General features: G+C 40.5%; 1 protein-coding gene across 2 annotated transcripts in view; it reads right to left on the bottom strand.

The window, feature by feature from the left end:
- slc24a4b (solute carrier family 24 member 4b) overlaps positions 1 to 13,446 on the bottom strand; it is an 83,098-nt gene extending 69,652 nt beyond the window's left edge. For both annotated transcript variants that reach the window (XM_036582195.1, XM_036582194.1), the window contains exon 1: positions 12,922 to 13,446. In XM_036582195.1, coding sequence (XP_036438088.1) covers positions 12,922 to 13,060 — 139 coding nt within the window. In that variant the 5' untranslated portion in view covers positions 13,061 to 13,446. The remainder of the gene's footprint in view (positions 1 to 12,921) is intronic.
- Positions 13,447 to 13,975: the final 529 nt, after the last annotated feature.

Here is a 13,975-nt window from a genome sequence, read left to right as displayed (position 1 = left end):
GTGAAAATTCTCTACAGAGAAAACACTTCCACATATTATAATGCATAATTACCATACCTTTATTTTTTTTTCAATTTGTTTATCTCAACAAATAAGCTGAATTGGGCACTACAATTAGCAGAAAAATGATATATTTACATTTAGTTTTCTTGTAGCAGATGTGTTAACTTATTTGCATGTTTCCTTTTTTTTACTAGTAGTTTTCAAACTTTTGTGCATGACTGTATTCGTTTTAAAGGCCCAGTAAGAAAAACTGATGTTAATGTACTGGAATACAACTTTATTGTCCAACAGGACTGGGAATGTGACTTTCTTCTGATGCCACTGAATACATGAGACACTAAAGTAGGCAGGTCAGCTAATATGTTTTCCAACATCCTAGAAACCATTTACTGAGCAGTTTCAGCAAAATCGACAGTAAATGTTTTCCTTCTTTCCTTCCTTTCCTACAAATATCCCTAAGATTACTCTTGAACAGGAAATAAACTTTATTCTGACTCTTACTGAACTGCTGGAAGATTCATGATTCAAAGCAAATTTACCTTACTGACCATCAGCGGTTTAACCCTTAAATGCATATCATCCAACTTCATAAAAGAAATACAGCATAATAAATAAATGAACTATGTTTTTCCCCTTTCCTTTGTTTTCTTGTGAGTGGGGGGGGCGCTGGTCACACTACTGCACCCGGGGCCCAAAATTTGGTGCTATGTCCCTGGCAGCAGTTATAGGTTAGTTCTGCCCCCTGTAGAAGCCTAAAGCTGCAATTTTCAAGGACGTCTTTCATTTTCCCCCATAGAGAAAAATGACAGACGCAAGAGTTCCTTAAATGGGCAATGACACCATGACTTCAGATGCCTATCAAAACAATCACACACTGTCAAAATGCTAGAGGGCGTCCATGAGCGATTCTTAAATATATGGGGGGTAAATGGAGCTTTCATGAGAAAATGCTCACTGGCTAAGTAAAGAGGTTCACATTCACTGACAATATGACTGTACATGAAGAACTGTTAGAAAGCCAGGAGCTGAAGAGCGTTCAAAAATATGGACAGCAGTGTTGAAATATTCACAATTTGATGCTTCCCCCCCTGGTAGCAGTTCTAGGTTAGTTCTGTCCCCTAAAGAGGCCTAAAATGTTTTTAAAAACGTACATTTTTTAACCAACAGAATTATCTCCCTCTCGTCCATTTTTCCACAACCTAACTGGTCAGCACACTACATAAAAAGTTCCTGTGGTTGCTGTGTTGTTATCTGTGTTCAGCTGTATCTCATCACCATCTCCAAATAATTCAAATAAACTCACTATGTGCTACTAAAATTTCATCGCTATTTGAATTTATTAGTGAATGGCAAACGAAAATCAAACAATTCATCCATATTATCAGTGTAATCAAGACGGACAAGGAGCAGTGAAAATGAGAATTATGCTGACTGGAATACTTCCGATATGCCCCGGAGGCCAACGATATGGCCTGTGTTCTTGTGAACCGTATGTGCTAATGACCAATGTGACGTTTGCAGTCTCAATCCAGCAGCCTCAACACCCTCAGACACAGGCACGGAATATGGATCAGCCTTAATGGGGCAATTAAACGATGACAGGTACAACGAACGGCTGCTCTGCAGACGCCCATCAATCACTCAGTGCTATTTTGTGTGTCATAACCTTCACTTCCTGATGCCCTTCCCCTCCCTCATCACCTTAGCAAGAGCAAGAGAACACTCCCAAGCTGGGTTGCAGCTAACAAGTGTGCTGATGTAGCTAACAAGTAATGGCAAGTAATGCTCATACTCCACCAATTTTCATGGTGCTAACTGCATGTCTAAATCATCACACAGCTGCCTCAAACTGTGTGGAGCTGTTCAGTATCTCTAACAGACTTGCATATGTGGTTTCTGATACTGTATAACACACTATTATGTATAAACATGGACTACAGTATTATATTTGGAATAATGGCAGTAATTTGTTACATTATATAAAGCAAAAGTGCAATGTGAAATGTTTTAAATGTAATGTTAGTCTCAGTGTTTGCTGTCAGTGTCTGCATTGAGTGCATAAAAAATAGTAATAAACATTTTTTCTCTCTATAAAGCCCGAACTCCACTTATGGCCTAGCCAGAGATACCAAGTTTTAGGTTCCCTACCTGGCTAACTTTTCTGGTCAGTATAGCTGCTATACACTGTGATTTCAGGCTGCTAGATCCCCATACAGAGAATAAATACATCTAAAAAGTATTTACAAAATACATTATGATAAGAAAATGAACATTTTTTTCTACTTCACACAGTGTTTGAAATACATTAATACAATAAACCAATATATTATAATATATTTCACATAATGAAAAAAAAAACAAGCCCATGAGCTGCTGCTAACGGTACTGCTCACCCTCACAGTAATGTTAGCTGGTTAGCTAACACTGCTGTCGGAAGAAAACCTCGTATCTCCATTTTTGTCGTTTTTCAGTTTTTGAGATATTTTGAAAATGCCTGTTGCTCTTTACATTGTATGTAAATTTCACGAAGAATGGACCAAAAGAAATGACCCAAAATTACTGGGAAAGAAAAGTCTGGTTCCATTGACTTACATTAAAAGTAAAGTAGGTTTTTTCCTTCTCCTTTAAAGTTATCATTTTGGAGATACAAGGTTTTCTTCTGACAACAGCGACAAGCTGCTTCATCCAAGTCCAAGTCCACTCTTGAGTCTCTGTGGTGAGAGTCAGAGTCGAGACTCGAGTCTTTAGTAGTGAGACTTTTAGCTCCACACACCCCTGCTAGAAAAAGCAGCATAGACCAGCATGGCTAGTCACCAGCAAATTCAGTTTATGTTGTGTTTTGGATGTCAGCATGCTGGTCAATCAGTATGACCATGCTGGGTCACCAGCTAAACCAGCACCAAATCAGCACTAGACCAGCATAAACCAGTTTAGACCAGCACAGAATTTTTCTCTGTCTGTCTGTTATTTTTTTCAACAGGGACTGCACTGTACAAAAGTAAACACAACTAAAAACCTGTCAGCTTCAACACAGTTTCAAATATTGAACCTTTCATTGTAGAAAAAAAACATGAGTCTGAAAGACAAAACTGAAGCACTACATGCAGTGAAACCTGCATTTAAAGCAAAGACACTGAACAACTTGAAATGGTTGAATGGTCTGTATAGCATATGTGCTAGCTAGCTAGCATAACAGCTAATTCAGCTGAAGTTTTAGTAACTGAAAGCTTTGATAAAGAATACGTGTAAGTATAGAAATGTATTTTTCAAATATTTAGAGTCTTATTCTCTTATAATTTTTTCCCAAACACTGAAGAGTCGTGTCACAAGTTATTTAAGGACAAGTCCTTTTTATAAGCTTTGTAATGTATGTCACATTGCACTGCATTATGGTATCGTTCCGCCATATTGGCAGGCTTCATTCTTAATACTTACGTACAGTGTGACAGCCTAAAGAGATGTTTTATTCCAGTTTTTTCAGGCTTGTCATGCTTAAAATTGAAACAAATGTAAAGGGTGATGACATGTCTGTTCTTTTAAGATTTTCAAATCACTCTAAGCCCATATACAGTTTACAAATGTCTTTTGTTTCATCCACTAGCATATTTAACCAGAGAGGATTCATACACTCTTTGATTTAACTCAGTTAATGGCGCATTTCGCTCAGTTTTGGTCTGGTCCACTGGCAGGTAGACTTTTAGCAAATGCTGTTTGTCTGGCTAGTTAGCAAACTAATGAGACTGTTACTGTACTGCACAATTTTAATCACCCACAAAATTTATGTAGAAGAGGCAGTCAATCTAAAGTCTTTCAAGGACAGATACACCGATCAGGCATAACATTATAACCACCTTCTTGTTTCTACGCTCACTGTCCATTTTATCAGCTCCACTTACTATATAGGAGCACTTTGTAGTTCTACAGTTACAGACTGTAGTCCATCTGTTTCTCTGCATACTTTGTTAGCCCCCTTTTACCCTGTTCAGTAGTCAGGACCCCCATGGACCCCCATAGAGCAGGTACTATTTGGGTGGTGGATTATTCTCAGCACTGCATTAACTCTGATGTGGTGGTGGTGTGTTAGTGTGTGTTGTGCTGGTCTGAGTAGATCAGACACAGCAGTGCTGCTAAAGTGTTTAAACACCTCAGTGTCACTGCTGGACTGAGAATAGTCCACCAACCAAAAATGTCCAGCCAACAGTGTCCTGTGGGCAGCGTCTTGTGACCACTGATGAAGGCCTAGAGGATGACCAACACAAACTGTGCAACAGCAGATGAGCTATCGTCTGTGGACTGACAAGGTAGGAGTGTCTAATAGAGTGGACAGTGAGTGGACACAGTGTTTAAAAACTCCAGCAGCACTGCTGTGTCTGATCCACTTACACCAGCACAACACACACTAACACACCACCACATCAGTGTTACTGAGAATGATCCACTACCCAAATAGTACCTGCTCTGTGAGGGTCCATGGGGGTCCTGACCACTGAAGAACAGGGTAAAAGGGGGCTAACAAAGTATGCGAAGAAACAGATGGACTACAGTCTGTAACTGTAGAACTACAAAGTGCTCCTATATAGTAAGTGGAGCTGATAAAATGGACAATGAGCATAGAAACAAGGATATATAGGTCATAATGTAAGGTCATAATGTTATGCCTGATCGGTGTAAATAAACTTGAATCATCTGACAGTTAACTGCTTAGTTAACAGGGCTAGCCCAGTCACAGTGTAACTTACTTCACATAGTACACTTTAGCATGAAAAGTAAAACTTCTGGTAATCTGGTAGTTGTGTAGATCCACATGTTAATCAGCTCTCCAAACATATTTAGTGAGACCTTGGGCTTCAGGTCAGCCAAGATCAAGGAAAGTAAGTGCGAAAGAAAGATTCATTCAACAAGTCTGAAGCAGCCTAAACCACCTAAGCCTGCCACAATGGTGGACCACCGCGGTTGGGATGTAACAGAATACAAATATTGGGAATGTGTACTCAAAATACAGAAATTAAGCATCTATATTCAGTCCAATTTACATTTTTTAAAGGCAGTATTCAGAATACAGTTACTATTTATATTTTTAGGAGAATACTTTGGAATACTTACTCACTAAATAAAAAAAAACTACAGTATGAAATTTTGGAACTTTGGAAATCAATCTGCAATAGCAGCAACACCTTGTCCTGTCCTGTTTTATGTTCTGCAATTTCTAGTTTATAGTTAGCACATAAACCCACCTACTACTGTATTTCACCACTCATTTTGCTGTTTAGTGTCAAACAACAAGAGTTTGTTTTCTGTTTGGCTATGCATAACCTGAAAATGCAGTTATGATATTTTGTCAGATGCTAACATGGGCCCCCTAGTGGCCTGGAGAGCTGTGCACAAATCCATAAAGCCTATAGCAGGACCCATCTCCGCCTGTCTGAGGCAGAAATACTCGTCCAGCTGTTGTGCGGCAGTTGTGTTTGATTTAGCTCTTTGCTGGCGGTGCCCTTCACACAGCCATCAATCAGATGGAAGTCACGGAGGGTACATGGATGATTTAGAGTTATTCCCTTTTGTCCAGATACAAAAAAGACCATCCAGACAGGACTGGATTGATTGAGAGAGAGAGAGAAGTGATGGTGGTTTCTCCTGCCTTTGATCATCCTCTCTCGGATCATTACGGGTGCGGTCAGGAGAGCGGCAGAGCGCCATCAGCACTGCTCACACACCAACAGGGTCTTTCATCATGTCACCACCGTCATTAGACAAAAGAGAGGGGGCCATTACTGACAATAAAAGCTTTGCCTCCGCTTCCTCCTGCGAGATAGCAGATTTACCATTCTCTCTCTCTCTCTCTCTCTCTCTCTCTCTCGCTCTCTCTCTCTCTCTCTCTCTCTCTCTCTCTCTCTCTCTCTCTGCCATATCATCCCCTGCATAATCTTTTAAGCTTCTTGTTGTTTTTAATGTAATTAATAGAAGCCCTGCTGTGGCTGCCTCTGTGATATACGGGAGGCCACTTATGGCTCTACACATTCGACTGTGGTGGCCACAGGGCAGAAAAGCCAAGGGAGGCAGGGAGTCGGAAACTGAAGGTCAGAGACAATTTAGGGACGAAGATCAGGTATACAGGACACATCCTGTAATATCTAGAAAAAAGAGGTTAGGGCTTTAAATAGGAGAAAGCAGGGATTTTGAGTTTACACTAAACAGAAAACAGACCTGAAACAGGCCTTAAAAGCAGACTTCGAACTATCAAACCCAAATTCAGTCTGACTTTCACCAACATGAAAACAGGGTTTGAACTTAAAAGAGAAAATATGGTTTTTGAGCTTAGAGTCAGACTTAAACGAACAACTTTGGCCTTCAATTTGGGCTTAAACCAGGATAAACAGACAACAGAGTTTTGTGACCTTTGGATTGACCTTAAGCTAAAGCAAAAAAGGAAAAGAAACTAATGCAAACGAATGCTTTAAACTAATGTAAACTAATACAGGCTTGAACCTTTTTTTTCTTTTTTATCTTAGAGAATGGCTTAAATTTGTCTTGCAGGCCAGACTTCTGCCTCTTGCCAGAAAATCTGATGCCTTTCATCACAACATGGTAAAGATCCACCCACCTATGGTGTTTTCCCACCAGGTGATGTGGTTACAGTTACAGTTACATGCCTTTTGTCATCATCTACAGCCAAGTCAGCTGTACTGTACCTGAGTACCTGTGCTGACTTTAGCTCCCCTTCTTGCTGGGTTGACAAGTGGGAGTGGGAACATATTAGGGTTGGGGGGAAAAATCAGTTCTTAGATGCATCACGATGCGGACGTGGACGATTCTGAATCGATTGAGAAATGTCAAAAAAAGATTTTCTAAATTTTAATTGATAACGTAATGTTGATGGGATGCAAAAGGCGGAACTTGGAAGTGTGGAAGTGCAGCGCCTGGACAGTCTGTGACGGCACATAACAAAAACACAAATGGATGAGCAAAAAATCCAACCGGCTCCCTCTGCATCAAAAGCCAGGTCAGGAGTCGACAACCCAAATGTTAAGAAGGGCCATTTTGCAATCATCAAGGGCAACAATCATTTTGCTGAAGTCGCATCTTATTCTCCTGCTTCTTGTTCGAATTTTCCCGTTCCACCTTAAATTGAGGCGCCAGAATGTAAATGCAGCACCATTTAAGGTGGAAAATCCGAAAGAGACTTCATCTACGCAACTTTTTAGAGTTTGACAGTCTCTCGTTGCAGATTTAGGAAACCAGGAAACCAATTGCAGTGCTTTTAAATGCAAATAAGTTCATTCGTCTTCAAATGATCATCTTCAAACTTTCACTTTGCCTCAGGGCAGTAAAAGAGCCGTATGTTTCCGACCCCTGGGCTAACATATGGAAGCACTTTGGCTTCTATGGAGTTGAAGGGGAAAAGGGACCTGGACAGGAGCCATACTATATGCAAGTTGTGTCATACTAAACTAAAATATTTTGGAAACACGACAAACATGAGGAGCCATATTACATGTTTCCACCCATTTTCCGTCCGGTTGTACTTGCTGCCAACCAGAGGACCATCGAGGAAGCGATGTCAAAACCTCCCCCCAATTCAGAAGCGAATTACAAACTCTATCGCAACTTTTACTGCCAAGAATTTGCGTCTGTACTGAGTTGTACTCAGGCTTTCGCGCTATGTTGCCCACTTTAGAGCCGAGATACAGCGTCCCGTCTCGAAGATATTTTGCTGACACAGCGACCCCGCAGCCCTCTGAATCATAATCGAATTGTAAGCTGCCTAGAGATTCCCACCCCTAGAAAATATGGGTGGAGCTGGTAATGGAGCAAACCAATGATTGTTTGGACAAAATAACAGAATTGCCACATGTTCACAAGAGTCGGCTGAGCACCATTAAAATAAAAAACACTAGCCAGTCAGAATCACTGTCTGTAACTCTTACATAAAACCAAATGCAGAGTAAAAGGTAAATCAGAATGTAAAGCTCCTCCACTGTTGCTTCTGTTGTTTGCTAGATTTGTATGAAAAATTCACATGACCCTACTAGAGAGAACTCAAAGACTCAAAGACACAGGTTAATGACTGGGGGGTATTCCACAAAGCAGGATTTCTCAGTTTAGCTAGATAACTTAAACCAAGTCAAGCCTGCCCAACCGGAAAAGAGCTGAGGGACATTCAAATTGGACAGTCTTCATATTGTGAGATAACTTATCACGAGAACATACTGTCATGTTGCCCACCCCTAGTTCTGGGTTTGGATTTGTAACCATTCCCTGCTTTCCACACCGTAACGGCATTAGGTGGGAAAGGTCCGTCCAGCTAACACGCAAAATAATCAAACACAGACCACTGTGTGACCTGTAGGGGGCAGATGAGTCTCAAAAAAATTACAGTGCTGCAACCAAAACACACCCACAGGAAACAAACTGATATGCATGTCACGCAAGGACCTCACTTAAACACTCCACAACTTTACCACTTTTATCCTGATTTTAACCCTGATTCTCAGTCTGGCTGAGTATGTGCTGATCAGCTCTAGTCTGAAATACAACCAGCTTACAATAAAACCAACAAGGCCACCAATACTTTTTTACTGTTATTTGCCCAACTCGAAAAACTCAGGGATCATCGAAAAGTAAAAAAGAGTGGACTTAGTCACAAACAATAAAAGATTATCTAACATTGCCCTTTTCTTACAGTTTTCAGAAGACACTTTACTTTTTATTTTGCAACTGAACATAAAAATCAATAAGCCAGAGGACAATCGACCGATAAAGTCAATCAGTCTGTGTGCTGCCTCAAATCTATATGTTCATCCACACATACAGTAAAATTTACACAAGATAGCCAACAGCTCATTCAAAAAAAAACACTTCATGTTTCCAGACCCAGTTCGTGTCACTGGACTGACTGCATGTGCATGACAGGTGAATACATGTTCAAGTTTTATATATATTATTTGCAAAAGTCTGCAATATGCAAATGAGCATATTGATAAATCCCAAAAATGTTCACTGTGTGCAGTATTTTAATGTTTCATGTAATCCAACAAAAGTTACCTTAGTAACTTTTAGTAACTGAACTATGGAGAAAATCTGTTTGAAAGCGCACTTTTGTAGCTACTGTTGCGAGGCTGGAAAAGCTTTACAGAACACTAGCAAAAATCCCATCACACCCAATGAGAAACAGCAGAGCACAACTAATTCCACAGCTAACACTACTAACTGAGTCACCTCACTCATTTTAGCTGGAAAAGAGAGAGTTTGTGAAGAGTTAGTTAGCTGATACCAAACAATGTAAATTCACTAAATGATGCAGAAAATTTTATTCCATTAAATCTACAGGAGTAGAGCGTAAAATGAACCTGAGCTTGCTTGTCTGGCCTTTACACGGCTGCAGTAGTCTTTCTACACTCCTTTCTTTGGACTAAAGAGTAGTGACAAGGAGTTGATTCCAAGAGAGTCGATTCTTTGGCTCCAAAATGTCTGGTAGTCGGGGTCAACTCTTGGCCAATGACTTGGAGGGTTGAAATGTTTGAAGTTGACTCTTTAATTCTGTGTATTTCTTCGTATTTGGTTCAAGGGGCATTTAGATGGAGGTGTGCGTAATTCAGGAAAGAGTTTCAATAGCGTGAGTTTGTTTAATCACCAAGTTTCATTTTCTTCATGATTAGGGTCGCAAAACACAACTAGAATTGGTTCAAGGAATTAAACAAAAAATAAACAATATTTTCACAGAACACTGGAGGGAATAAAGTTGGCTTCTTATTCAAATATTCCATCCCACCTTAAATAGTGCTACAGTTACATTCTGGCACCTGTGGAACCACCGCATCGTTCAAGATGGAACAGAAAACTCGGACAAGAAGTCTTGTGAAAACAGAAACAGACGATAACATTCACGTGCTCCAGAATGAAAACTTTTACTTTAAAACTGGTTTTCTGGTTAATAATGTTCATTTTCAAAGCATTAAGACTGATGTATTGATTTTTTCAATACATCGTTTCATCTTGTCCCCTACGAGGAGTCGACTCCATCGATTCCAGCAGCAAGAGCTGAGAGTTGTGTCGTGCATCACTACCAAAGAGATAAGAAACCAAAACATAGCAGGCTCGACACTGCCCTCTGGTGGAGAGTTCAGACATCTAATAGGGCCTACTAACCATTCCTACGAAGAAATTTCTTCTTAAAACGCTCTTTTTTCATGAGTATTCTGACATTTACCAGTGTTTTCTTATTTTGGATTTGTTCTTAGGTATGAACATAATCTACATACTCAGAGCACAAAGATGAGAACAGTTCTGAGGTTTAAGAACAGGTCATGAATCTGACGTAGACTTTTTCTTAAGACCCTTGTCAAGAACACATTTAAGAAAAAACTTAGGATGATATTGGTGAATGAGGCTAGGGCTGAAAGATGAATCATTTTTACATCGCAAATCGCAATTTAAAAGAGTGCAATTTAATTAGAGCCATTTTTTATTAGCAATGATGTCTTAATTGGGGAACATTAACCTAATATCAGAGCTGTAAACTGCCTGCAGATGAGTCAGACCAATCAGAAGCAACCAAACAACTAAACGCTGTGACATCACAAAACAACTAACTGGCAGTTTGGCATGTTCAGTGTTCAAGTCTCAATCCAGAAAAACTAGATGTTCTAGTCTTACTCACCAAAATAACAGGACTTTAATTTACAGAAAACTTTAATTTACAGCAAACAATCACAATTTACATCGCAGTCGCAATAACGATCAGAAAAATCAAAATTAGATATTTTTCATAATTGTTCAGCCCTGATTGAGGCCCATAGTTCTTGTGCTGTAACATTAGAGATAAGATAAATTATATTAATATTGATCATTTATATTAAATTATATATTTTTTCCCATTTATAATGTTTATATTGTTAATTCATGACTATTATATATTATATATATACTATTATATAATATCCTTACAATGTAATTTTTTTTTTGCTTTTTTATTTACAATGTTTATATTGTTAATTTTTATGAACAGAGTTTATCTGAAGGATAGCATTTATATTATTATCTCAGATTTTTTTATCTTTAGTTTTATATGTATTGTCTATACAGCAATAAGTAACAAACTGTAACCTTGCTAAGTAATTAACCTTGCTATCCATTTGCTGCTGTAGCTCTGTGAATTTCCGTGCTGTGGGAGTAACAAAGGATTATCTTATCTTATTATACATTATATTAGAAATATTGTATATAAAATTATAAATAAATAAAAATTACACCTTTTTAAAACTTTAATGACTATTTGAAAGTTCTGACTCCTCATTACTAGAAACTCAGTGTTACATTGTGACTCTAAACTCCAATCTAATTTCATTTGTTTGAACAGCGTTCTGTAAAGCTTGGCCAACCACACCACATCTGCTATGACATAACACATCTGTGTGCGGAGCATGTAGAAGCCAATTGCAATATAATCACAATATGCCATTTCATCCATATCGTGCAGCCCACATGAAAAACACTGTACTATAAAGAACTAATGCTGAGCAGTGAGTCCTGCTGCAGGCAGATGCTAGTCAACCAAAGCTGGGTTTGATCAACTAATACTTTGTCCTAAATAACAGAAAGAAAGAAAACGGGCAGCTCTGTTGCTCAGTGTGGTCATGCTATGGCTGAATAACAGCATGAAGCCCACAAGAGAGAGCTGGTGATGCCGGTACAGTGGCCCAGTCACGGAACCTAATCTCTCAGTTCAGTTCAGTTCAGTTCAGTTCTCTAGGCTTTATTGGCACATCTCGGCTGCTTTACATGCAACACAGCCAATGCAATTACAAAATGACAAGCAATACAGTCGTACATTTGGTGGTAATGTAACATGAACAGCATTATCTTAAAGGGCCTTTATTCTTTCTTGCATTTCATTCTATAGTCATAAATAATATCTTAACCCCTCTTTATCCCTCAGCATTAATCTGGCTGTTTTTGTTACTCTGCCTTTAAGACTGATATATTTAAATGACCTCTATTGTGATTGGCTGCCCTCTGTTGTGCTTCATGCAAAAAGCAATTTGGCATTAAAACACTCTTGGGCGGGGCTAAAGTGCTGTAGAATAGGTGGAGTTGTATCAAGGTGTTGTGACATCACAAAATCAGTCAGTTCAAAACAGGCTCATTTTCCCTTTATGAGCTCTAAGGAGTGGGGAGTAACCGGCACAGCATGTTCTCATACTTCTTTAAGGGCTTATTCCGAAAATGTGAGGAGAAATAGGGTTTTCCATGATATGAACCCTTTAAAATATACACGTGTGTATATAGCAACAAACAAACAGGCAAAAACAAACATAGGGGGAAAAAACAAACAAGAAATCTCTCTCCTGCAGAGATGCAATTCTCACCATGTGCCATGTTCAAATAGGTGCATAAAAACCTTTTGCACACTGCGGCATGCACAGACAGACATACAGGGGCATGAAGGGTTTAACGCAAACGGAGGTGGGGGGGGCAAGGAGGTGGGCAAGGGGATGGGTAATGGGGGGACACACCAAACCCTGACCCATATCTCCAGAGTCAAGGCCATCAAAGGTGTGCAGAGGCATTCAATCAACCAGAGCAAACATATATATATATATATATATATATATATATATATATATATATATATATATATATATATATACACGCACGTTAGGTTTAAAAACGTGACAGCTCTGCGTGTGCTCCAATCTCAAGAGCGCGTTGCGTGCATTCGGTCCGTGTGCGTGCGTGTCCTTGAAACGCACGAGCTATTGCATTGCATTGCATTGCACTGCCGAGACAGCTGGGTTTTTACAACACCGGTGTCTCGTGCATGCATGCAGAGCTGCACTGCAGAACCCGTGCAACCAGCCAACCACCACCACTACCAGCATGCACCCTCTTTCTGTCCTCTCTCTTTCTCTCCGGACTCACCTGCCTCGGTCAGCAAGGCTGACATGCACCACGCCACACACAGCACGCTGCACACACAGCCCGCCTGCGCCAGCAGCAGCTCGCGCCTCTTGCGAACTTTGAAGAGCCTCGTGATGACGGTTTTCTTCGAGACGGTCATGATGCTGCTGCCGCTGCTGCTGCTGTCGTGTGCGCTCGTGGACGGATGTGCTCGTGGGCTTCAGCGCGCGGTCCTCATCGCCGAATATTGGGGGAGAGAAATGACAGAAGCCCAAAAGCAGCAGCAGCACGCGAGCTCCCCTCACTTCTGCATGCCTGCGTTTCTAACCCCCCCGCCTCCAGCTCCAGATCCCCCCACTGACACCACTGAGACCACTACGCCTTCACAGCTTCAGACCGCGCTCCGGACTCTTCCACAGCGGAGCAAGCTGCAGCCCAGCGCTCGCTCACTCACTCCATGTTGAGCGGCGCGCGTGCGTGTCGTATTCGTCCTCCAAAATGAGCTATGGGTCCCCCTGTACACCTGCACGCGGGCACTCGCTCTCTCTCTCTCTATCTCCCTCTCTCCGAGTTTGTGCATCAAGGTTAATTGCTTGCTCGCTGTGGCTGTGAGCGCGTGGTGATGTGAGCGAGCACCGCCCCCTGAAGTGTACACATACACGCCTAAATGAGGACATATATATATATATATATATATATATATATATATATATATATATATATATATGGTAGTGTGTGTATATACACCGATCAGGCATAACACCTCCTTGTTTCTATGCTCATTGTCCATTTTATCAGCTCCACTTACTATATAGGAGCACTTTGTAGTTCTACAGTTACAGACTGTAGTCCATCTGTTTCTCTGCATGCTTTGTTAGCCCCCTTTTACCCTGTTCTTCAGTGGTCAGGACCCCCATGGACCCTCACAGAGCAGGTACTATGTGAGTGGTGGATCATTCTCAGCACTGCAGTAACACTGACGTGGTGGTGGTGTGTTAGTGTGTGTGGATCAGACACAGCAGTGCTGCTGGAGTTTTTAAATACCTCAGTGTCACTGCTGGACTGAGAATAGTCC

Source organism: Colossoma macropomum, unplaced genomic scaffold, assembly GCF_904425465.1.
Source record: "Colossoma macropomum unplaced genomic scaffold, Colossoma_macropomum, whole genome shotgun sequence".
NCBI lineage: Eukaryota > Metazoa > Chordata > Actinopteri > Characiformes > Serrasalmidae > Colossoma > Colossoma macropomum.
Note: the sequence above shows the minus strand (reverse complement) of the source record. Positions and strands in the feature narration are given on the sequence as shown.